Here is a 22,169-nt window from a genome sequence, read left to right as displayed (position 1 = left end):
GTGGACAGTGAGAGAGACAGACAGAGAGAGAAAGGTCTTCCTTTGCCGTTGGTTCACCCTCCAATGGCCGCCGCTGCAGCCGGCGCACCGCGCTGATCCGATGGCAGGAGCCAGGATCCAGGTGCTTTTCCTGGTCTCCCATGGGGTGCAGGGCCCAAGCACCTGGGCCATCCTCCACTGCACTCCCTGGCCATAGCAGAGAGCTGGCCTGGAAGAGGGGCAACCGGGACAGAATCCGGCGCCCCAACCGGGACTAGAACCCGGTGTGCCGGCGCCGCAAGGTGGAGGATTAGCCTATTGAGCCACGGCGCCGGCTCAGCCTTTTAAGATTTCTGAAAGGGGCCAGTGCTGTGGCACAGCAGGTAAAGCTGCCGCCTGCAGTGCTGGCATCCCATATGGGTGCTGGTTCGAGTCCCGTTTTATCCACTTCCAATCCACCTCTCTGCTATGGCCTGGGAAAGCAATAGAAGATGGCCCAAGACCTTGGGCCCCTGTGCCCATATGGGAGACCTTGAAGAAGCTCCTGGCTCCTGGCTTTGGATTGGCGCAACTCCGGCTGTTGTGGCCAACTGGGGAGTGAACCAGTGGGTGGAAGACCTCTCTCTCTCTGCCTCTCCTCTCTCTGTGTAACTGACATTCAAATAAATAAATCTTGAAAAAAAAGTAGTAGGTAAGCATTCGCCTGCTCTGCGGGCATCCCTTTTGGGTACTGGTTCGTTTCCTAGTTGCTCCTCTTCTGATCCAGCTCCCTACAGATGGCCTGGGAAAGCAGTAGAAAATGGCCCAAGCTCTTGGGCCCCTGCACCAAAGTGGGAGACCCAGAAGCTCCTGGCTTCTGACTTTGGATTGGCCCAGCTCCAGCCATTGTGGTCATTTCGGGAATGAACCAGTGGATTGTAGACCTCTCTGTCTTTTTCTCTCTCCCTGTCCCTTCCTTTGTCTGTAACTCTGTCTCTCAAGTAAATAAATAAATCATAAAAAAAAATTTCTTAAGTTGTGCATTTTAATTTCAAATATAAAGCTCCCTCTGGTGGCCTGTTTGGTGCATTACGTAGTAAGCAGTTTTTAAATTTGGATAATTGCAAATAGAATACAGTTTTTCAAGATTGCTTCCAATGTTTAAAACTTTTAGCAAAATAGTCATATGTTTCTGTTAATGACTTTGGAATGTTTTAGAAGTTCTAAATTCTATTTTTTCCAAGTTTATTCATTTTTAGTTTAGCTTAATTTGTAAGTTAAATTTTATTTGTTTTGAGAGGAACATTTAAAAATTTAAACCAGAATAGTTGTAGTTATTTATTATGTCTGCTGACATTTTAGGTGAGTTATATAACATGAATCAGAGTAGTATAAGGAAAGAGAGGTGAGGATTTGATTCAAGTCCCATCTACAGTGCTGACAGCTGTGTGGCTTTGGGTGGTTCACTCATCTTTCTTTCTTTCTTTTTTTTTTTTTTTTTTTTTTGACAGGCAGAGTGGACAGTGAGAGAGAGACAGAGAGAAAGGTCTTCCTTTTGCCATTGGTTCACCCTCCAATGACCGCTGCGGCCAGCGCACCGCGCTGATCCGATGGCAGGAGCCAGGTACTTCTCCTGGTCTCCCATGGGGTGCAGGGCCCAAGCACTTGGGCCATCCTCCACTGCACTCCCTGGCCACAGCAGAGAGCTGGCCTGGAAGAGGGGCAACCGTGACAGAATCCGGCGCTCCGACTGGGACTAGAACCCGGTGTGCGGCACCGCACGGCGGAGGATTAGCCTAGTAAGCTGTGGCACTGGCCCTCAGTCATCTTTCTTAACTACAGTTGCTTTTTTGGTTAAAAAGAAGGGTAATAGTTTCTCTGTGACTGTGGAGGAATGGGATAAAGAAAAGTGGTTTATCACAGTGCCTAATACACAGCTTGAAAATCATTGAAACTGATTGATGCTGTAGACTTTTAATGCTGTCCCCGTATTCTTTTTATTTGTGCATTTACAAGATTGGAATGCTACCATTTGTGCTGTTTTATAGCTTGCCCTGGTCACATGATAGTGCATTGTGCATTTTGTTCCTGTCAGTACAAGAGTTCAGAATCAAGAGCTAGGGGCCTGGTGCTGTGGAGTAGTGGGTAAAGCCGCTGCCTATGGCACTGGCATTCCGTATGAGTCCCTGTTTGGGACTGGCTGTTCCACTTACTTTTTTTTTAAGATTTATTTATTTATTTGAAAGTCAGAATTACACAGGGAGAGAAGGAGAGGCAGAGAGAGAGAGAGATCTTCTATCCGCTGGTTCACTCCCCAGATGGCCACAGTGGCCAGAGCTGAGCCGATCCAAAGCTTGGAGCCAGGAGCTTCTTCTGGGTCTCCCATGCAGGTGTGGGGGCCCAAGGACTTGGGCCATCTTCTACTGCTTTCCCAGGCCATAGCAGAGAGCTGGGATGGAAGTGGAGCAGCCGGGACTCAAACTGGTGCCCACATGAGATGCCAGCACTGCAGGGGGTGGCCTTACCCCCTACGCCACAGCACTGGCCCCTCTACTTACTATTGAGCTCCCTGCTAATGCTCTTGGGAAGGCAGTGGAAGATGGCCCAGGGACCCTGCACCCACATAGAAGACTTAGAAGAAGTTCTTGACTCCTGGCTTCAGATTGGCCTAGCTTCAGCTGTTGTGGCCATTTGGGGAGTCAACCAGTAGATGGAAGACCTTTCTCTCTCTGTCTTTGTCTTTCTCTGTAACTCTGCCTTTCAGGTAAATAAATCTTTATTATTTTTTAAGATTTTATTTATTTATTTGAGAAGTAGAGCTACAGACAGAGGGAGAAACAGAGTGAAAGGTCTTCCTTTCAGAGCTGTGCCGATCTGAAGCCAGGAGCCAGGAGCTTCTTCTAGTCTCCCATGCGGGTACAGGGGCCTCAGCACTTGGGCCATCTTCTACTGCTTTCCTAGGCTGTAGCAGAGAGCCGGATCAGAAGAGGAGCAGCTGGGACACGAACTAGCTCCATGGCACTGCAGGTGGAGGCTCAGCCCACTACACCACAGCTCTGGCCCCAGAAATAAATCTTTAAAAAAATGAAAGAATTGAGCTTTTCTTTCAAGCCCATGGAGGAGTTCTAGTGACCTGTAGCCTCCTGACACAGGAACAGATTTTGTTATATACCCTTGTTACAGAGGAAGGGGTCTATAGTTAGTTTTTAAAAGGTTTATTTATTTGAAAGGCAGAAGGAGAGGGGGAGAGTCAGACAAAGAATCTTTATTTGCTGCTTTACTCCCTGAATGACGGCAACAGTGCAGTCTGGGCCAGGCTGCAGACAGGAGCCAGGAGCCAGGAGCCCCATCCTTGTTTGCTCCGTGGGTACAGGGACCCAGTCCCTTGCACCATCTAACACTGCCTTTCTAGTGCATTAGCAGGCAACTGAATAGGAAGTGGAGGAGCCGGTGTTTGGACTGGTGCTCTGGTGTGGGATGCCAGCATCGCAAGTGGCAGCTTAATTCACTGTGCCATGGTGCTAACCCCTAGGGGTGCACAGTTCTCATGTGAAGGGCCTGCGACCCAGGAAAGTTTAAGAACCATTGATCAGGGGGCCGGCGAGGCGACTAAGTGGGTAAAGCTGCTGCCTGCAGTGCCCGCATCTCACATGGACGCTTGTTCGAGTGCCAGCTGCTCCGTTTTCAATAAAACTCTTAAGAAGCTCCTGGCTCCTGGCTTTGGATTGGTGCAGCTCCAGCTTTTGTGGCCATGTGGGGAGTGAACCAGTGTTGGAAGACCTCTCTGTCTCTGTCTGTCTCTCTCTCTACCTCTCTATAACTCTGCTTTTCAAATGAATAAATAAATATTTAAAAAGAACCATTAATCAGTAATATAATTTTTGGTGATATCTTAGCATTTCCTTCTGTAGACGCTTTACACTTTAACCCATTTCTGAACATTAATGATAATTTCCCATTTTAAGGCATCTTCTAAGATATTAGTAAGGTATTCTAGGAATAGTTTGAAATATTGAACATGTGTGGGCTTGTGTAATTAATTCCTGAGGCTGTATTCTAGAATAAATTCCTTGATCAAAGGTATGCATTTAGCACTTTGCCAAAACTGTCCTTGAGAAAGATTGTACTAAGTTGTGTCCCTATCAGTAATGCATGAGAAAATTAATATACATATATATTTTAAAGATTTACTTACTTACTTGGAATGTAGAACTACAGAGAGACAGGGATCTTTCAACAACTAGTTTGTTCCCCAAATGGCCACAATGGCCAGGGCTGGTCCAGGCCTAAGCCAGGAGCCCAGAACTCCTGTCACATGGGCCATCTGCTGCTGCTTTCCCAGGCACATCAGCAGGGAGCTGGATCAGAAACAGGACTCAGACTGGCACTGCAGTGTGGGGTGTTAACAACAGAGGTGGCAGCTTAACTCGCTGCACCACAGCCTTCGCCCTGGGTTTTTAGTGATTGTGTAGTTGTAGGACGGTATCAGTTTATTTAGCTGTTTCTCCCTCTGCTGTTTGCAGATTTTAGCCTCATGAAGAGTGCTGCAGTGAACATCCTTGGGCTTTTATTTCTGTATAATTTGTCTGGTTATATTCTTGGAATAGGGCCCTAGACGCAGAATTTCGGCACTGGTTGTGAACAATTTCAATAATATGCCAAAACCTCTTGGATTCTATAAAAGGCATTGAGCAGATTATATGTGAACTTGGAGGAGAACTGGCTGATTTTATTTATTTATTTATTTATTTGAAAGTCAGTGTTACACAGAGAAAGAAGGAGAGGCAGAGAGAGAAAGGTCTTTTATCTGCTGGTCATTCCCCAGTTGGCCGCAGAGTCCAGAGCTGTGCTGATCTGAAGCCAGGAGCCAGGAGCTTCTTCAGGGTCTCCCACGTGGGTGTAGGGGCCCAAGGACTTGGGCCATCTTCTACTACTTTCCCAGGCCATAATAGAACTGGATCAGAAGTGGAGCAGCCTGGACTTGAACTGGCGCCCATATGGGATGCCGACACTGCAGGCGACAGCTTTACCTGCTACGCCACAGTGCTGGCCCCTGGCTGATTGTTTTTAAGTTTCCGTAAATACCGTGCTCAACAGGCAGTTGGTGTAGGAAGTGGCACTGGACTGGTGGGGCCGTGGGGCTGGTGATTCTGGCTGCCCCTCCCAGAGCACGGGGCTGTGCTCTTGACCCTGCTGCTGGCTCAGATGGCAGTTCTTGCCCCTGAGCCTTTAGCCTGCTTCTAAAGTCCTTTCCTGTTCTTGAATTTTCCATTTACTAGCAGGAGGTTCTCTCTGAAATACTTAGAACAATTTGACAGTCAAGGGACAAGGGAAATGCTGAACTTGGCCATTGTGTTTGCTGGGAATGCTTCCTGATGTGTTGCTGTCTCAGTCTAAAGTTAGGGCTTTGGTCCTTTGCCTGAGCATCACTGATGATATTATCTGGCAAATCTAGCACATACATGTTAGTTTCTGTTTTCTCCCCAAAGAGCTAAAGGCTCATGGTGGAGAACTTCAAATCCTACATGTTTACCTGGCATAGTAATTCTAGTGGTCAAAAATGGAACCAGATACAGGGAAGGGAATCTATAGAAATGGAAAAACAGCCAGGTTAAGGGGCCAGAAGAAAAATATGTGTAAGTTAAACAGAAGCAGGATGAGGTGGGAAATGTATTGTTGATGTTCCTGAGGGAGTGCAGCTTTGTCCTGTGGGCAGTAGCAGTGGCTTTTATAGGCTGCCAGGGAGTTATTTTTCACTTCTCTGAATGATGCAATGCTCCCCCCCCCCTTTTTTTTTATTAATTATTTATTTATTTGAAAGAGTTAGAAGGAGAAGCAGACAGAGAGAGGTCTTCCATCCGCTGGTTCACTCCTCAGTTGGCTGCGATGGCCAGAGCTGCACCAATCTGAAGCCAGGAGGCAGGAGCTTCTTCTAAGTCTCTCAGTAAAGGGGCCCAAGGTCTTGAGCCATCTTCTGCTTACGCAGGCCATAGCAGAGAGCTGGATCAGAAGTAGAGCAGCTGGGACTTGAACTGGCGCCCATATGGGATGCTGGCACAGCAGACGGTGGCCTTAGCTGCTATGCCACAGTGCCGGCCCCAAGCTTTCTCTTCTACTCAGCATGAGCTTGTATCTGTGATGATCATTTGGTGGATGTATTCAAAGGCAAAGCTGTTTCCACACAAGCTGTTTTCCTGTTGAGTTGGTGGTGGGGATAGTTGTTAGGTCAGGCTAAGCTCGGCCATGCTGCAGTGTTAGCTTTGAAGGGAGCTCATCTGCCCACAGAAGTGAGAAGGGAAGGGTGTGCCAGACTTGGCCTGGAGACCCTTGTTGAGCACATCCTGTCTCTGGGTTGGTTTCCTATCTAAACGGGACCAGCAGTGCCCTGTTTTAAAGGGGGCTGGGAAGCTGAGCAGCGGATGTGTTGGAGTGCCTCATGCAATTTACAGTTTATTTTGGCTGATACTAGATGTTCAGCTAATGTTCTCTTCCTCCTTGTGTTCCCTCAAAACATTAAAAAATGCAACAGTGTTGTCTGAGCCTGCATTTTTGGATTGTTTGTAGGAATGTTCTGTAGACTCATGTGTCTTTTTCTTGTATGTTCTCTGATCACAGGTATCAAGGTTACATTGGTGCAGCCCTGGTTTTAGGAGGAGTAGATGTCACTGGACCTCATCTCTACAGCATCTATCCTCATGGATCTACTGATAAGTTGCCTTACGTCACCATGGGTGAGTGTGATGTTTCCCTAACACGTCAGAGCTCTCTTACTTACCAAGGTGGTTTCTGGAAGAGCTGGTGTGTTTCATGTGAGAGGAGGTGGGGCAGTGTAGTGCTTTGAGTCTTCAACAGACACTGGCTGCGTGCATGGGATATAGCGTGAAAAAATGTAGGTGAGATTCCTGCCTGCTGGAATTGTATTATTTTAGTGGAGGTGGATAGGCTGAAGAACAGCTGTAAATAAAGAATACAGTGTGTAGAACCTGTTAAATACTTGGTGAGAAAGGTCCTGCTGGTACTGTTGTACTCCAGTTACACGAGAATACACTTCGGGGGGAACTTTTTCACTTGTTTATCTTTGTGTGAATTTATGGTTATCTGAAAGCAGAAAGAACGTTAAAAAGATAACCTGTTGGAGAAGGGGACTTGGATAATGGTGGAAAGGGGATGGAGTGGGTGGGGCTTGTGGTGGGAAATGGAATGGCTGGGGTAGCTATCACCAAGAAGGTGGGGTCTGAGGGGGGAGCCTTCCGGGCAGGTAGAGGCTTCACCTTGGAACATTCCTGCTATATGCCGAGTTTTCTTTGTCAAACTAGAATAACCCAGGCCTCCCGTGACTGCTAAACCTCTGAAAGCTCTTAGGTGTTTGTTTCCTCTCGGAACCTGCGTTTTCCCCCTGTAAAGTGTTACCAGTGGTACCTGCCACTCCAGGTCATTGGAAGGCACTTGCGCCTGCCTGGCCTATAATGAGTAGCTCGTCTTTTTCAAATGAGCCTTTCACATTTGTGTGTTAGAAATTATTTTAAGTGACAGAGTTACATTTAGCAACCTGGGGATTTTCAGGTTGTAACGTATACGTTAATTTTCTGAGTCAGACTGTATAGGTCATAAACTCAAATAGATGGGGTGTGACGGGGGTCTTTTCCAGCTGTTGTTTACTTACTACATTTTTAGTTGTGGTGTCTTGGCTCTGCAGCTGAGAAAGCTGCTGCCTTGGATAATCTGGAAATTGCCAGTTGGAGACTTTGCTTCTCCATTGTGTTGTCTAGACTCTGACAGGGTTTTTATGCAGCAGATGTTCCCTATTTGTTGGGGAGAATGATTGACCCCCAGACACCATATGGATGATCCTTTGTAATTATTTTAAAATGAAGATACTTAGAATAATTTTAGAATTGTTCTGGATTGCTTTATTCAAGTGTATTTTTTATCTCCATCAAAGTACTATTGTTATTGCTCCTCATTTGATAACTTTAAACAGTGGTAAAGATGAGATAACCTTACTTTCATTGTATAGTTTTTAATTTGAAAAATTTCAGGCTTGTAGAAAAGTATCAGTTATGTACAACGAACGAATAGTTCTTTTTAAAGGTTTTTTTTTTTATTTTTTTTTTTTTTTTTTTTTTTTTTTTACTGATTTGAAAGGCAGAGTTACAGAGAGGCCAAGGCAGAGAGAGACGTCTTCCATCTGCTGGTTCGTTCCCCAGATGGCTGCAACAGCCTATCCGAAGCCAGGAACTTCTTCTGGTCTCCCATGTGGGTGCAGGGGCCCAAGGTCTTAGACCATCCTCGGCTGTCCTCCCAGGCCATGGCAGAGAGCTGGATCAGAAGTGGAGCAACTGGGACTTGAACTGGCACCCATATGGGATGCCGGCACTGCAGGTGGCAGCTTTAACGGCTATGCCACAGTGCCAGCCTCTCAAATATTATTTACTTTGATTTACTTTATTTTGATTAGTTAACATTTTAATTAGATCTACCTTGCACATACAGATTAGTATTTTGTGGAGTCATTTAAAAGTAAATGGAGGGGGCCGGCGCCGTGGCTCACTAGGCTAATCCTCCGCCTGCGGTGCCGGCACCCTGGGTTCTAGTTCCGGTTGGGGCGCCAGATTCTGTCCTGGTTGCTCCTCTTCCAGGCCAGCTCTCTGCTGTGGCCCAGGAAGGCAGTGGAGGATGGCCCAAGTGCTTGGGCCCTGCACCTGCATGGGAGACCAGGAGGAAGTACCTGGCTCCTGGCTTCGGATCAGCGCAGCACCAGCTGTAGCGGCCATTTGGGGGGTGAACCAATGGAAAGGAAGACCTTTCTCTTTATCTCTCTCTGTCTAACTCTGCCTGTCAAAAAAAAAAAAAAAAAAAAAAAGTAAATGGAGGAGCTGGCACTGTTGCAAAGCGGGTTAAAAGCCCTGGCCTGCATCGTTGGCATCCCATATGGGTGCTGGTTGAGTCCCGGCTGCTCCACTTCTGATCCAGCTCTCTGCTATGGCCTGGAAAGGCAGTAGAAGATGGCCCAAGTCCTTGAGCCCCTGTATCCACACGGGAGACCCGAAAGAAGCTCCTGGCTCCTTGCTTCGGGTCAGCTCAACTCTGGCCGGTGCAGTTATTTGGGGAGTGAACCATCAGATGGAAGACCTCTCTCTCTGTCTCTGCCTCTCTCTGTAACTCTTTCAAATAAATTAAATAAATCTTTAAAAAAAAATAAATGAACAGCATAATCCTCCATCTGTGAGTCCTTCGAGATGCTCTCCTAAATATCACCCTAGTAAAACTCACCAAGTTCAGGAAATTTAGCATGGTTAGAAAGCACTTCATGTTAAAATGGGAACACTGAACTGGTTTCTGTTGCATCTGAACTGTAGCAACCTGTCATGAGCATATTAGTGAACTGAGGAAAGTGTGTAAGTAATGAAGCAGATTTGTATCTGTTTAACCCAGTTCTGCAACCCCACTTTGTGCTTTGTCCTGGCCAGCAGATCTCAGGGCTCTCTTGGTATGGTTTGAGTTCAGGGTAGGTGATCCCTAGCCCTGAGTTTATAGGGTCTCTCTGTTTTATCGGGCAGGGAATGTCCAGCCTGCAGGGTGTGCAAAGCCCATGAAATCATTTGGTCTGGCACTGCCAAGGCAACCGTGAGACTTGAAATTAACTAAATCCATAGCAGGCTAATTTTTAAATTGATAATTTTGTATGACCTGTGAATAACGTTACAAATATCCTAATGGTCCTTTGGCAGAAAAAAGGTTCCCCACCCCTGGTTTAGAAACTACTTCACCTATTCTGATTTTGCTATCCTAAAAGACCACAATAAGAAAATGAGACATCAGCAGGATCTGATTAATACATGATTAAGTTATTACTTAATATGTTTGTTCATTTGTCAGCTACCCATGGCTTGCTTTCCCTGTCTAGTCACTCTAATGGGTAGTTCAGGTAGAGATAAATGTGGGGTCTTTGACTTTAAGACACTTGTAGTCTAGTCGAGGAGACAGATGTGTGCACTGACAAGGGCAGTGGGGTCCAGGGGACCGAAGGGCACTTCTCAGTGGAGGGGATTCAGAAAGAGCTTCACTTCACTTGAGTTGTGTTAGGAGGAGAGTCAGATCCTTTACTTTGTTAGCATCACTAAGCTGCAGGTGGGAACTCCTGCTTGTCTGTCTCTTTCTGCCTCATAAGTGAATGAATGGATGATTAACAAAAAACATTTCATACCTCGGAACAGGCCATGGCAGGTGAGTTACAGGTACTTTAGTCTACACTGCTGGTGCAGTTGTGGTGAGTGCAGTGCCTGCCTCAGAGTTTATAGCCTCCTAGGGGAGTCAGGCATTAAAAAGGTAAATGCACATTAATCTAAAAGGACGTTTTGTGCTAAATGTCCTGGGGGAAGAACAGTCCTAGGAGACAGTTACAGGAAGGGGTGAGTGGAGTTTGGGAAGTCCTTTATGAGCAAGTTAACACCTTTCTAATCAGAGTAACTCATGAATATGTCAGAACATCCAAGTGAACAGAATACTTTCTGAAAAATAAGTCTGTTTCATATCTCGTCTCCAAAATAATCACTGTTTAGAGTTGTTTGTGTTTATTTTTTCTAAGGAAATGTTTTATGATACACCTCATAGATACTTGTCTCTGTCAGTTGTCTGTCAACTTTCCATTTTATTCATCTGTTTTGAAGGAGCTTTTGTGTCAGCATCTGTAGAGCTGTATCATCTATAATAGTAGCTATATAGAATTGCCTAATATGACTGTACCTTGATTTACTGACCTGTTCTATTGATAGATATTTTGGGTTTCAGATTTTTGAAACAAATTTGTCCTGGTCTTCTCATATAAGTACATGCTGTATCTAGATAAATTTCTAGTAGAATTTCTGGATTAGGATGTATACATATGTTGGTCACAATTCTCTGTTGCAAGCAGTAGAATTGCTGGATGATTCATAAAGGACAGTGAGTGGCTCACAACATAGCTGGGAGGGCAGGCACTGGGCTTGGCAAGAATGGTGTCAGCAGTCATGCTCCAAGGGCAGGTGTTGTGCTGGAGTTACAGAACCCTGTTGGGACGCCTGCATCCCATACTGGAGTGTATTATTATTATTATTATTATTTTATTTGACAGATAGAGTTAGACAGTGAGAGAAAGAGATGGAAAGAAAGGTCTTCCTTCCATTGGTTCACCCCCCCCCCCCAAATGGCCGCTATGGCCGGAGCTACGCTGATCTGAAGCCAGCAGCCTGATGCTTCCTGCTGGTCTCCCATGCGGGTGCAGGTGCCCAAGCACTTGGGCCATCCTCCACTGCCTTCCCGGGCCACAGCAGAGAGCTGGACTGGAAGAGGAGCAACTGGGGCTAGAACCTGGCACCCATATGGGATGCTGGCGCTGTAGGCGGAGGATTAACCAATTGAGCCATGGTGCCGGCCCTTATTTTTTTTTTTTTTTAATAAGGTGTCTTATATGTGACATACAGATACAACCAATGCAAAGAGAAATCACTTTTTCCCCTTTGGTTCCAGTGATAAAAAAATGCTAAAGAAAAAAATATCAAGAAGGAATTTACCTTCCAAGTATCTTAAAAAAAAGATATATGTTAGAAAAGGTTAAAAAGAAGCATACATGCCATATACACATTTGACAGCAACAAAAATAACTTGAAATAGGGTGAGTACAACTTAAAAAAAAAAACCGGAAAAAAAAAAAAAAAAACTTTAACGTGCCTCAGACAAGACAATAAACACAAAAGCCTGGTATGAAAAGCCTGCTATGTTTCTCAAAACCAAGATCTGGGAGAAACACGGGAAGACTGATGTGAGGAGTCAGTGACTCCACACCAAATAGAGTGATCAGCAGGTCTTTGGCAGTGCCTCTCCTCCCTAGTCCCCACCGCCTGGGGAGGCTTTGGGCTGGAGATTGATGGCAGCTTCTAGCCATTGGAGATCTTAGGAGTCAGCAGGTGATGGCTCAAGTCCCGGGGTCACTGCCTCTTGTGTGCGAGAGGCAGATTGCGTTCTCAACTCTTGTCTTTGTTCTGGCCCAGCCCTGGCTGTTGCAGGCGTTCGGAGAGTGAAGCTGCAGGTGGGAACTCGTGCTTGTCTGTCTCTTTCTGTCTCATAAGTGAGTGAATGAATGAGTAAAACAATTCACGCCTCAGAACAGGCCGTGGCAGGTGAGTTACAGGAACTTTAGTCTACACTGCTGGTGCAGCTGGGATCCAGGTCGCCCTGCAGTTCTTTTCCCTTTGCCTGCCAGAGGACTCCCTGTAGGGAAGTGTGGGTGCTTCTGATTGATTAAGCCCACTCATGTAGTCCTGGGGTTTCCCAGTCAGGAAGTGCAGCCTCTGGGCAGCGCAGAAAAGTGACAGGGACAGAGTGCGTTTTGCCTTCTGAGAGCTGTTGCCAAATTGCCCACCAAAAGGATCACACTAGTTTGCACTCCTGAGGATGCCTTTCTTTTACCATGTCACCAACTGCTGGGTGCTTTTGCCAGTTCAATGGGTGAAAAATAGGAAGAAGTAACACTAAGCTGAGACCTGCTGAGTGAGTGGTAATTAGGCATGTCACCCTGTCCTCCAGGAAAGGCTCTTCGGTGGTCAGGAACTGAAAGGCCAGAGTTTGCTGGATGAGTGAGGCCTGAGAAGTGGCTTGGGTGGGAGAGGGGTTCCATGCAGGGAGTGCAGCAGAAGCAGAGACTGGAGGGATGAAGATGAGCAGAGTGGGGTGCAGAGGCCAGGCTGAACACCAAGGCCATTGAGGGTCCGGATTTTGCAAGTTGAATTGCTCTGATTTTATCCTAGAGGTTCCCAGTGAATGCTTCTGGGCCAGGGAATGATGGAATTAGCCTTGCTTGTTTGCACAGTGCCACAGCTGTAGGGAGCGTTGGCATGAGGGAGTCTGGAGGAAGGAGTGAGACTGCATCCTTCCAGAAATGCTGGATGGCTCCAGTGGCAGCAGAAGTGGCCGCAGTCATTTCAGAGCTCTCAGAAACCAGTCAGCCCTTAGGCCAGATCCCTGGGGTCTGGCACCAGTTCTCCTCTGTTCCTTGCTGCCAGTCCTTTGTTGGCTTCTCGCTGCGTGTTGTAGTAACTCCTCCCCCTGAGGCCGTCTCTCTTCCCACGGGGCCTCTAGACCCCTTGCTGTTTTTCCACTTGTACCCTGGGCCTCTGTGGCAGCATACTTCACCCCTGCCCTGAGTCACTTTCATACTCTAGCTGCCAGACTGCCTTCTCTCAGAATACTGCCTAGAATGTTCCTCCTGTCACCCTAATCTATCCCAGAGCCCATTCACCCTCACTGCCCCAGGCTGGGCGAGCAAGTCCCTCCCTTTGGCCTTGGCTAAACTACACTTTCCCCAGCCCTCGTGCCTCCTACCCTTGCCCACATTTTGAGTTCTCAGAGTGGAGTCTCGTACTCCCAGAGCCTCACAGAGTCCTGTGTGACTCTGAATATTTGATATATTTGAATACTTCGATTCCCTTAACTTTTTGTTCCAAAGAATATCTGAAACTTCGTGTTAGAAACCTCAGCTTGTAAACTGAGAGTTTACAGTACTGCTGGAAAGGAGGAGGTTTACGTTGTATTCCTTTGTGTGGCCCCAGTTTTGATGTAAGGGGTAGCATGAAGCATTGTCTGTGTGTCGCCACCCCTTTGTTGAAGTTTAGAATTATTTTAAATTTAAAGCATATTTATGGAGTCTATGCTGGAGAATCTGCTGGGTGCTGTCACGTTGTTTTCAGTGAACATTCAGAAGGGATGCCGCTGTTGCTATTTTATTGATGAGAAACTGAAGCTTAGGAAGATTGAACAACTTACTTGTTCTCACGCAGCCCGTCAGTAGCAAAGCTGGGATTCGAATCCTTGTCTTCCATCTCAAGCAAGCTCGGGACAACACAGCTGCTATGATTTTATCATATTACAGATGTGAATTCATTAAGTTATTAGGCCTTGCTTCCAAAACTAAAAATATTTAGGTAAATTTCCAAAGGGCGTTTATTTGCCTTTTGTATTTTTGACTGCTTTATGCATAGATTTTCTATCCTGCATGTTAAAAACAGTATTTACTGAAACAGCTTTATGGTATCAAAGGAACATTTAAAAAAATTACCCACAATTCTAATACTCCCGAGACAATGTGGTTTTTATTTTCTTATTTCTTTCCAATTTGAGACCATTGTGAAAAGGTGCAATGTACAGAGGCTGCAGAATGCAGTTTGCACTGCCCTGGGCTTTGTCTCTGGCGCGCTCTCAGGTTTTGTAGCCATTGTTCCCTGTGGCAGTAGCTGTGCCTTTCTTTCTAATCTGGTTCCAATTGCTGTTGCTTTGTCTTTTCTCCTTTCCTTCCTTTTCTCCCCTTCTCTCCCTTTCCTTCATTCCCTTTGAGGGTGGGGGGAATTAGAGATACTGTGAGAGAACCCCAGAATTGCCAAAATTTGGTGAATTTTGTTGTAATTCGTGTTATTTCTTCTGAGCTGCATAGAGACCACAGACTAGACAGAATTGCAAGCCCTCCCGTAGGACTGCTTGCACAGGGAGCCAGCACTCCACGGGTGTAGCTTAAGTGAGAAAATGAATATTTCATTTGAAGTCTCATGTTTTAGTGGAGTTATGAGTTTTTTAATTTTGAGAAGTGAAAGGAAAAGTCTGCAATTAACCTTTTGTTTTGTTTTGTTTTTCCTTGAATTATTTGACAGTAAGAGCTGGAAGCTACAAATTATCTGTGAGACAAGGGTGTCTAAATTTCATCTACCTATGGGCCTGCACTGGCGACCAGCCAGGTGCCTGAAGGCTACTCTTGATTTCCATTGAGTTGAAGACACCTGTCTCGTCTTGCTCGTCTGTAACATGCTGGCACAGCTCGCTCTGCCCAGGAGCCTCCTCTGTGAGCACTGATCTTCCTGAGAGTACTTGGGAGATGGATATATTGAGCCCTTGTGTTGTGGCCCTGGGACAGCTTCTGTCCTCAGACTTTTCTGGACATTCTGTTGACCGTAACGAGGGCAGCCTTCGTCCAGCTGCAGCACCAGCACTGTGGAGAGACGCTTGCTGATTTCATCTTCGCAGCGCTATGAGCTGGCCCTGTCATCCCTTCTTACAGATGAGGAAACTGAGGCTCACAGAGGCTGCTTGCCAGCGTCACATAGCAAGGAAGAGCCCAAGTTGGGGTAGAATCCCCAGCTGTGACTTCCTTCTTGGCTATGGTATTGCTGTGAGTGATGTGTGGCACCAGTGGTGTGTGGTCTAGGCCAACTGTGATTTGATCCATTTCCAAAAAAAAAGCACCCCTTAGGTTTCATTTCCTTGCTTTTTAAGAGTAATTTGGGCTGGCGCCGCAGCTCAATAGGCTAATCCTCCAACTTGTGGTGCTGGCACACCGGGTTCTAGTCCCGGTCGGAGCGCCGGATTCTGTCCCGGTTGCCCCTCTTCCAGGCCAGCTCTCTGCTGTGGCCAGGGAGTGCAGTGGAGGATGGCCCAAGTGCTTGGGCCCTGCACCCCATGGGAAACCAGGAGAAGCACCTGGCTCCTGCCTTTGGATCAGTGTGGTGCGCTGGCCTCAGCGCGCCGGCCGTGGCGGCCATTGGAGGGTGAACCAACGGCAAAGGAAGACCTTTCTCTCTGTCTCTCTCTCTCTCTCTCTCACTGTCCACTCTGCCTGTCCAAAAAAAAAAAAAAAAAAAAATTGGAAGAGCCTGCTGGTGTTCGATTAGAGTGATCGTTGAAAGCTGGATAAGATACTTTTCTCTCTTTATTAAGAAAGGGAGAGGGTTTTAGCCATTTTTTAATAGACAAAATGTGAGTTCTTCTAATTCTCAGATTAATTAGCTCATTCTTTGAATTTGCCAGCTTTTCTTTATTAGGCAAGCTGAAGTTGTGTCAGGAGAAGCTTGGGGACCATCTTTTGCTATTAGTTTGGCAGTGTTCCTTGTAGCAGCATTGGCAAGGTGTATAAATTTTTATTTTTGCGTGCTTATCCACATAGAGAATGAACATGAATAAAATTTCAGGCATGACATTCTTGGAAATGAGGCCCTTGGACAATTTAGGAATACTAACTTAAGGCATAAACATTGGTATGCACCATTAGGGAAGCCTTGGGGTCATTGCCAGGACCATCAGGTGAAATTCTGTCTTCAGATAAACTGGTTATGCAATTTCCTAATTACTGGAATGTACCTACTAAGTCCCAGTTTACAGCACCCCAGAGTGGTTAAAAAGATGCAGGACTGAGTGGTAATCATACCGGATGTTTCCCTCATAGGCAAAAGAGCCATAGAATTAAGTTGGAATGGAGAGAGCTTCAGTAGGGAGTCAAATCTGCTCCCTTCTCTGTGTTTTTACACTGAAGTGCAGTCTTTGTGTACACGTTTTCTTATCTCCACATGACTTGATAGAGAGTTACCCTGGGCTGGATCGAATTAGTGTGTCTCAAGATGGCGAATGTTTGTTCCATATTCATTTTCAGCTCTTAACTCAGATGTGGATTTAGCAGCAGCTGTGTGTGGTTCGTAGGCCTTCATCAGTGACTTCTCTGAGGATGTGTATGCGTGACCTTCATTGATGTAGTGTTGTAGGAACTTCTTTTTCCTGCACTCGCCTGGGCTGTGTGAGTGTGTGTGTGAGGTCCCAGAAGCACGTGTCTCCACTGGTACTGGATTGTAGTGGCAACTCTCTCCCTGTGGACCAGGGAGAAACTGCTGGCCTGGGAAACCTTGTTTTGGTGGAAGCTTTACCCACATAGCCAGTGGCCACTAGAACAGGCTTTTCTGCAACTTACAATCCTGGCAAAGAGATGGAAGGCCTTGCTTCTGTGCCAGCTCTCCCTGAGCAGAGCTGAGTCACCTAACCTCTTGGAACATCAAATCCCTCATTTCTGAATTGAAGCTGATGGGGTTTTTGACTTGAGAAGGTCACAGAGCTTTTGGAATATTAAAATGTCGTGTTGTTTCTGAACATGCCGTGGACATCACTGTGCTTTTTTGTGTGTATGTGGTGTAGGTTTTTGAGGCAATGTGACTTGGTGAAAAGATGCTTTGCACTCAAACAGGTGAGCTGTTAGCCTTAAGTCCAGCATTCATTAGCTCTTGTGAGCACTGATTGCTTCTGCAAACTGGTGATCAAGGTGGCAGTTGGCCTAGGGGTAAAATACCTGTGTTCCACATTGCAGGTCCTGGGTTTGACCTGGCTCTGGCTCCTGCCTCCTGTTTCCTGCTATGCATACTCTGGGAGACAGCAGTGATGGCTCAAGTAGTTGGGTTTCTGCCATCCACATGGGAGACCTGGATGGAGTTCCTGGCTCCTGGTGTTTCAGGCATTTGGGAAGTGAACCAAGGAATGGAAGCTCCCTACTCCCTCTGACTCTGCCTCTCAAACAACTAAAAAGAATAAAAATAAAAAATAAAAGGTGACTAAAGGAACTGTCCTGGGGAACTGTGTGAGGATGCAGTGAGATACCATATGTAAAGATCTTTGTGTGTAGCATTTAGTAGCTGTTTGGTGCATGGTGTTTTGATAATTTTAGTGCCAACACATTCTCTCAGTTCTGTGTACTAAGATTTCTCTGGCTCTTTTTCCTGCTTTGATTAATATAAGTAAGATACTTTTTAGATTTAAAATGTGCAATGCATGGATTTTGTATCTTAAAATTTATGCCACTTTGGAATGCCAGGAATAAAACAACTGGGAACCAAAAACCCACGAAAACTGAATTATGCATTTTGCTTCTTGGTTGCTGCTAAGGTGGTACTAAGCCAATAGATGGTGCCGTTATGTTAGGAAATGAAAAAATATTTATTTCTAAACTTTACTGTTTCACGGAGTGTAATATACTCAGCCCTTGCCAGTTCTTAATCCATTCTGATTAGAGTGGACTTTGTTCTTGGTTCTATATTTTAAAAAATCTCTTGTAGGTAAGGGTGCAGTGTTGAGTTAATGTGTAGGGTGTCAGTCCTCCTTTTTCTGCTGTGATGCTTTCTTCACCGTGACATCTTTTCTGATTTGAATTCAGTTCTTGATGGGCCTACAACCACATAAAACTCCTTGCCAGGGGTACTTTTCATGCTGGTTCAGTGAAACAGTTCTTTGCCGTAAACCCCACTTGCGAGAAAGTGGGGTTAACTAGTCCATCTTTGTATGCTCTCGTTTCAGAATTGGTCCAGAACTGGCCCTGCCGATGAAAAATTCTTTTATGCTCTCATAACCTAGTGCTTGGTCTTCTACTTTCTTACTGGTCAGTTAGGGGAAAAGTCATTTTCTGCATTAGAAGACTTTTCACTGTGTGGTTCCTTGTCCTAGGAATTTACTGTCAGCCAGATTGGGTTTGGGTTCCCACTCTCCTCTTGCTAGCTGTGTGACTTGGGATAGGTTTTTTCACCTCTCTGATCTTAGAGTTTGTACATCTGTAAAATGGAGATTATAGCATCTAGTTCACAGAAGAGTTAAATGAGAAACTATATGTACCTGCACTTTTTTTTTTTAAAGAAAAGATATATATTTTAAAGATTTATTTATTTATTTGAAAGTCAGAGTTACACAGAGAGAGAGAAGGAGAGAGAGGTCTTCTATCCGCTAGTTCACTCCCCAGATGGCCACAGTGGCCAGAGCTGCACCGATTTGAAGCCAAGAGCCAGGAGCTTCTCCCAGTCTCCCATGCGGGTGCAGGGGCCCAAGGACTTGGGCCATCTTCTACTGCTTTTCCAGGCCATAACGGAGAGCTGGATCAGAAGTGGAGCAGCTGGGACTTGAACTGGCGCCCATATGGGTTGCCAGCACTGCAGGCGGCGGCTTTACCCGCTACACCACAGTGCTGGCCCCAAGAAAGGATATCTTATTGGTCAGGAGGAACCTTTACTTAGGATTAAAACTAGGTTTGCTTTTACAATTAGTAAAATCATTTTTTCATCCTTAAGACTTCTGAGGGACATGAAAACGCAGAGCAGGCCTGCTGATGGACTGGCCTGCATTTGGGGAAGTTCTTGTCAGTAAAGGACGCCTCTGAGGGAGCTCCCGCTGCAGGACTCTGTGTGTCCTCTGCTGGTGATGGCTGAGTGAGAGCTAGTGCTCCCTGGCGGGCCTGACCATGAGGGAGGCCAAGAAGACAGGCGATCTTTGGGTAATTTCCACCCTTTGTCTCTGTAAACATAGAGTGAGGTGACACCGCTGCTGTAAGGAGACCGGGTTTCTCTCTCTGCACCTTGTGGCATTTTATAAAATGCACTAATAAAACCAGACCTTCCACATTTTAGGCCTGAATGCACCTGATTGTTAGTCTTTTCTTAAGAAAAAGTGTTTATAACCTGTCAAGTCAGTGAGACGTTACAGTTGAATTATAAGAAAAATCCCTGTTCCCTTCAAGTGGTGTTTTAAATTATTAGAATAAAATTTAACTCCTCTTTGACTACATTATATTATAGTTTGTTTAGAAAAGAATCTGTATTTTTGAGAAATTAGTTTATGTGTGAAATGTTGGATGCCTTAAATTATATTTCTAGACATATTAAATGGAATAATTTTTAAAAATTCATTAGGAATAAAAGGTAGACTCTGGCATTGGGGTACATTTGCTGATGAAAAGGAAGCACTCTTCCCCCTCACGAGGGGTTTAAATGTAATACTCAGTGCTTACTCAGGAGTGAAAACATCAAATTAAACTGTTTATGCTGACAAAGGACAAATCTGGATTTCAGCAAGCGATGCAAGATTGTCTGATTGCTTGGCTTGCCTTGCACAGGAAGCTGTTGGCCAAGACTTATAATGAAATGCACGCATACAATTAAACCACGGAATCCGCGGCTCGGTTTTACTGAGCAACAAGAGGTGCTTCACTGCTCTCTAGTGGCTGAATGCATTCCCCTGGCACCATCATTGCTTCAGATTCATAAATCAGCCATCCATACATGGGCATTGTTGGCCTCTAGAGCAAGCACCAATACCAGGAGACGAGGCCTTGTTGGCAGAGAAGGAATGAAAAATGATCGCAATCCATGGGTCTGTGCAAAGCACCAGATTTTACCCAGGCTGAGTGGCCAGTTGACTAACAATGGCAAATGTGAGTAAGCGCTATGTCAGGGAGAGCCGACACTGATGGATTAGAAAGTCCTACGGGTGACTCTTTGATCACTGCATATATCTTCCACCTTGGCAGGCCATGGTGGCAAACAGGTCCTGGGGTGCTTAAAATGGACTACTCCTTAGCAGAAGGAGCAGCTTTTTTCTTGAGATGATCTGGCTAAATTAACTTGGGGAAGGCAGGTGAAGCCTGTTTCTTGCTGCCACCTCTCAGAACTTTGTGACTCTGAGAGAAGAAGTTTGAAGAACGCTGTTTGCATTTAAAGTTGCGGACTCATTGGGAATAATTGTGTAAAAAAGCCACTGGGGGATGGGGACCTTTCCTTAGAGCCATTATGATAGCTAACGTTCATTGAGCTCTTACTATGTCCTGGCATTCTGCTTTGTGTCATGCCTCTCCTTCTGCCCTGGTATCCCCTCTTGAGGAAGATGCAGCTGCCTGTCATGCCTTTTGTGTGAGGAAGGAAAGTGAGGCAGCGGGGCTGCTGCACTGTATGGTTTCAGAGGGGGCGTTCGCATGGTGCTGAGGGCAGGATGCCTCCTGGAGCAGTGCGCCTGGGCAGACAGCTGGGGAACCCCAGGGATACGTCCCCTCCTCTGTGTCTTATGTTCCCAGAGCCTACGGGGCAGGAGGGGGGTTACGGGGCAGTTCGGAGTAGTTTATTTGAGTGAAGAGTGGGGAGTTCCTCTTCTAAAAGGTACATAGGCTCAAGAACCATGAGAACTAGATTTATATCTTGGCTGCACTTATTAACTGTATTGCCTTGAGCAAATTATTTTAAACTAGTCAAGCCTCAGTTTCCTTGTCTATAAAATGGGGACATACCCTCAGCAGTTGAGTTCTCAGTCTGAGACCTAAAAAACCTCCCATAATTACTTTTCCTTTCTCCAGTCTAAGAGTTTGTGATTATAGATTTTATTAGAAAAAGTGAATTTCTACTGCTGATTTTCAGATCCTTCCTTGAGTTTGACTTAGTACAGCAGGTTTTGGAAAATTCTTTCAGTCTTACTGTTTCCATAACATGTCAAGTAATGTGGATTATAGAATGGTGAAATTTGTTGGCCAGCGCTGCGGCTCACTAGGCTAATCCTCCGCCTTGTGGCGCTGGCACACCGGGTTCTAGTCCCGGTCGGAGCGCCGGATTCTGTCCCGGTTGCCCCTCTTCCAGGCCAGCTCTCTGCTGTGGCCCAGGAGTGCAGTGGAGGATGGCCCGAGTACTTGGGCCCTGCACCCCATGGGAAACCAGGAGAAGCACCTGGCTCCTGCCTTTGGATCAGCGTGGTGCGCCGGCCGCAGCGCGCTGGCCGTGGCGGCCATTGGAGGGTGAACCAATGGCAAAGGAAGACCTTTCTCTCTCTCTCTCTCTCACTATCCACTCTGCCTGTCAAAAAAAAAAAAAAAATTGTTAAATTTGCTTCAGCATTTTAGTGAACTGACATATAAAAATAGTGTTTCATTTAGAAAATCACTATCTCCAAACCTTATTAATAATGCAGGATTTTGAATGTGTAGAGCCATGTTAAAAACAGTATCTAGGTGTAAAATTTTCTTGATATATTTCAGATTCTCTCCTGCATTGTGGTGCTCTTTAAGAAAAACTTAGGTTCAGATTGAACCCACAGGTTGGACATCCCAGACCCAAAATCTGCAGTCCTCCAGAAGACAGGCAGATCTTTGGGTAATTTCCACCCTGTCTCTGTAAACATCGAGTGAGGTGACACCGCTGCTGTAAGGAGACTGGGTTTCTCTCTGCACCTTGTGGCATTTTAAAATGCACTAATAAAACTAGACCGTCCACATTTTAGAACTTAAAAACAAAACCTTCCACTCTGAGAACTTCTGAGCACCGACACAGCCCTGCAAGTGGAAAATCCTGCACCTGGTTTCAGGTGCCAGGTTGCAGTCAGAATTCAGGCATGCTAAAATATTACATGAAATTACCTTCAGGCTAAGATGTATATGGATCATAAATGGATTTGGGGTTTAGACTTGGATCCCATCCCTGAGATACCTCATTATTATGTGCAAATATTCCAAGATCCAAAAGAAACACTTTTGGTTGCAAGCATTTGGAATAAAGGATAATCAACCTCTTTGATTGTTGATAAGCTAAGATCAAAAATACTTGAGGCTTTAGAAAATGGAGACTAGTTTCGCTGTG

The 22,169-nt window shown here is 45.7% G+C and overlaps 1 protein-coding gene across 2 annotated transcripts in view; it reads left to right on the top strand.

The window, feature by feature from the left end:
• PSMB7 (proteasome 20S subunit beta 7) overlaps positions 1-22,169 on the top strand; it is a 67,986-nt gene that overhangs the window by 6,963 nt on the left and 38,854 nt on the right. For both annotated transcript variants that reach the window (XM_051840570.3, XM_089302449.1), the window contains exon 5: positions 6,574-6,689. In XM_051840570.3, coding sequence (XP_051696530.3) covers positions 6,574-6,689 — 116 coding nt within the window. The remainder of the gene's footprint in view (positions 1-6,573; positions 6,690-22,169) is intronic.

This window comes from Oryctolagus cuniculus, chromosome 1, assembly GCF_051225735.1.
Source record: "Oryctolagus cuniculus isolate XC-2025 breed Fujian yellow rabbit chromosome 1, ASM5122573v1, whole genome shotgun sequence".
Lineage (NCBI taxonomy): Eukaryota > Metazoa > Chordata > Mammalia > Lagomorpha > Leporidae > Oryctolagus > Oryctolagus cuniculus.
Note: the sequence above shows the minus strand (reverse complement) of the source record. Positions and strands in the feature narration are given on the sequence as shown.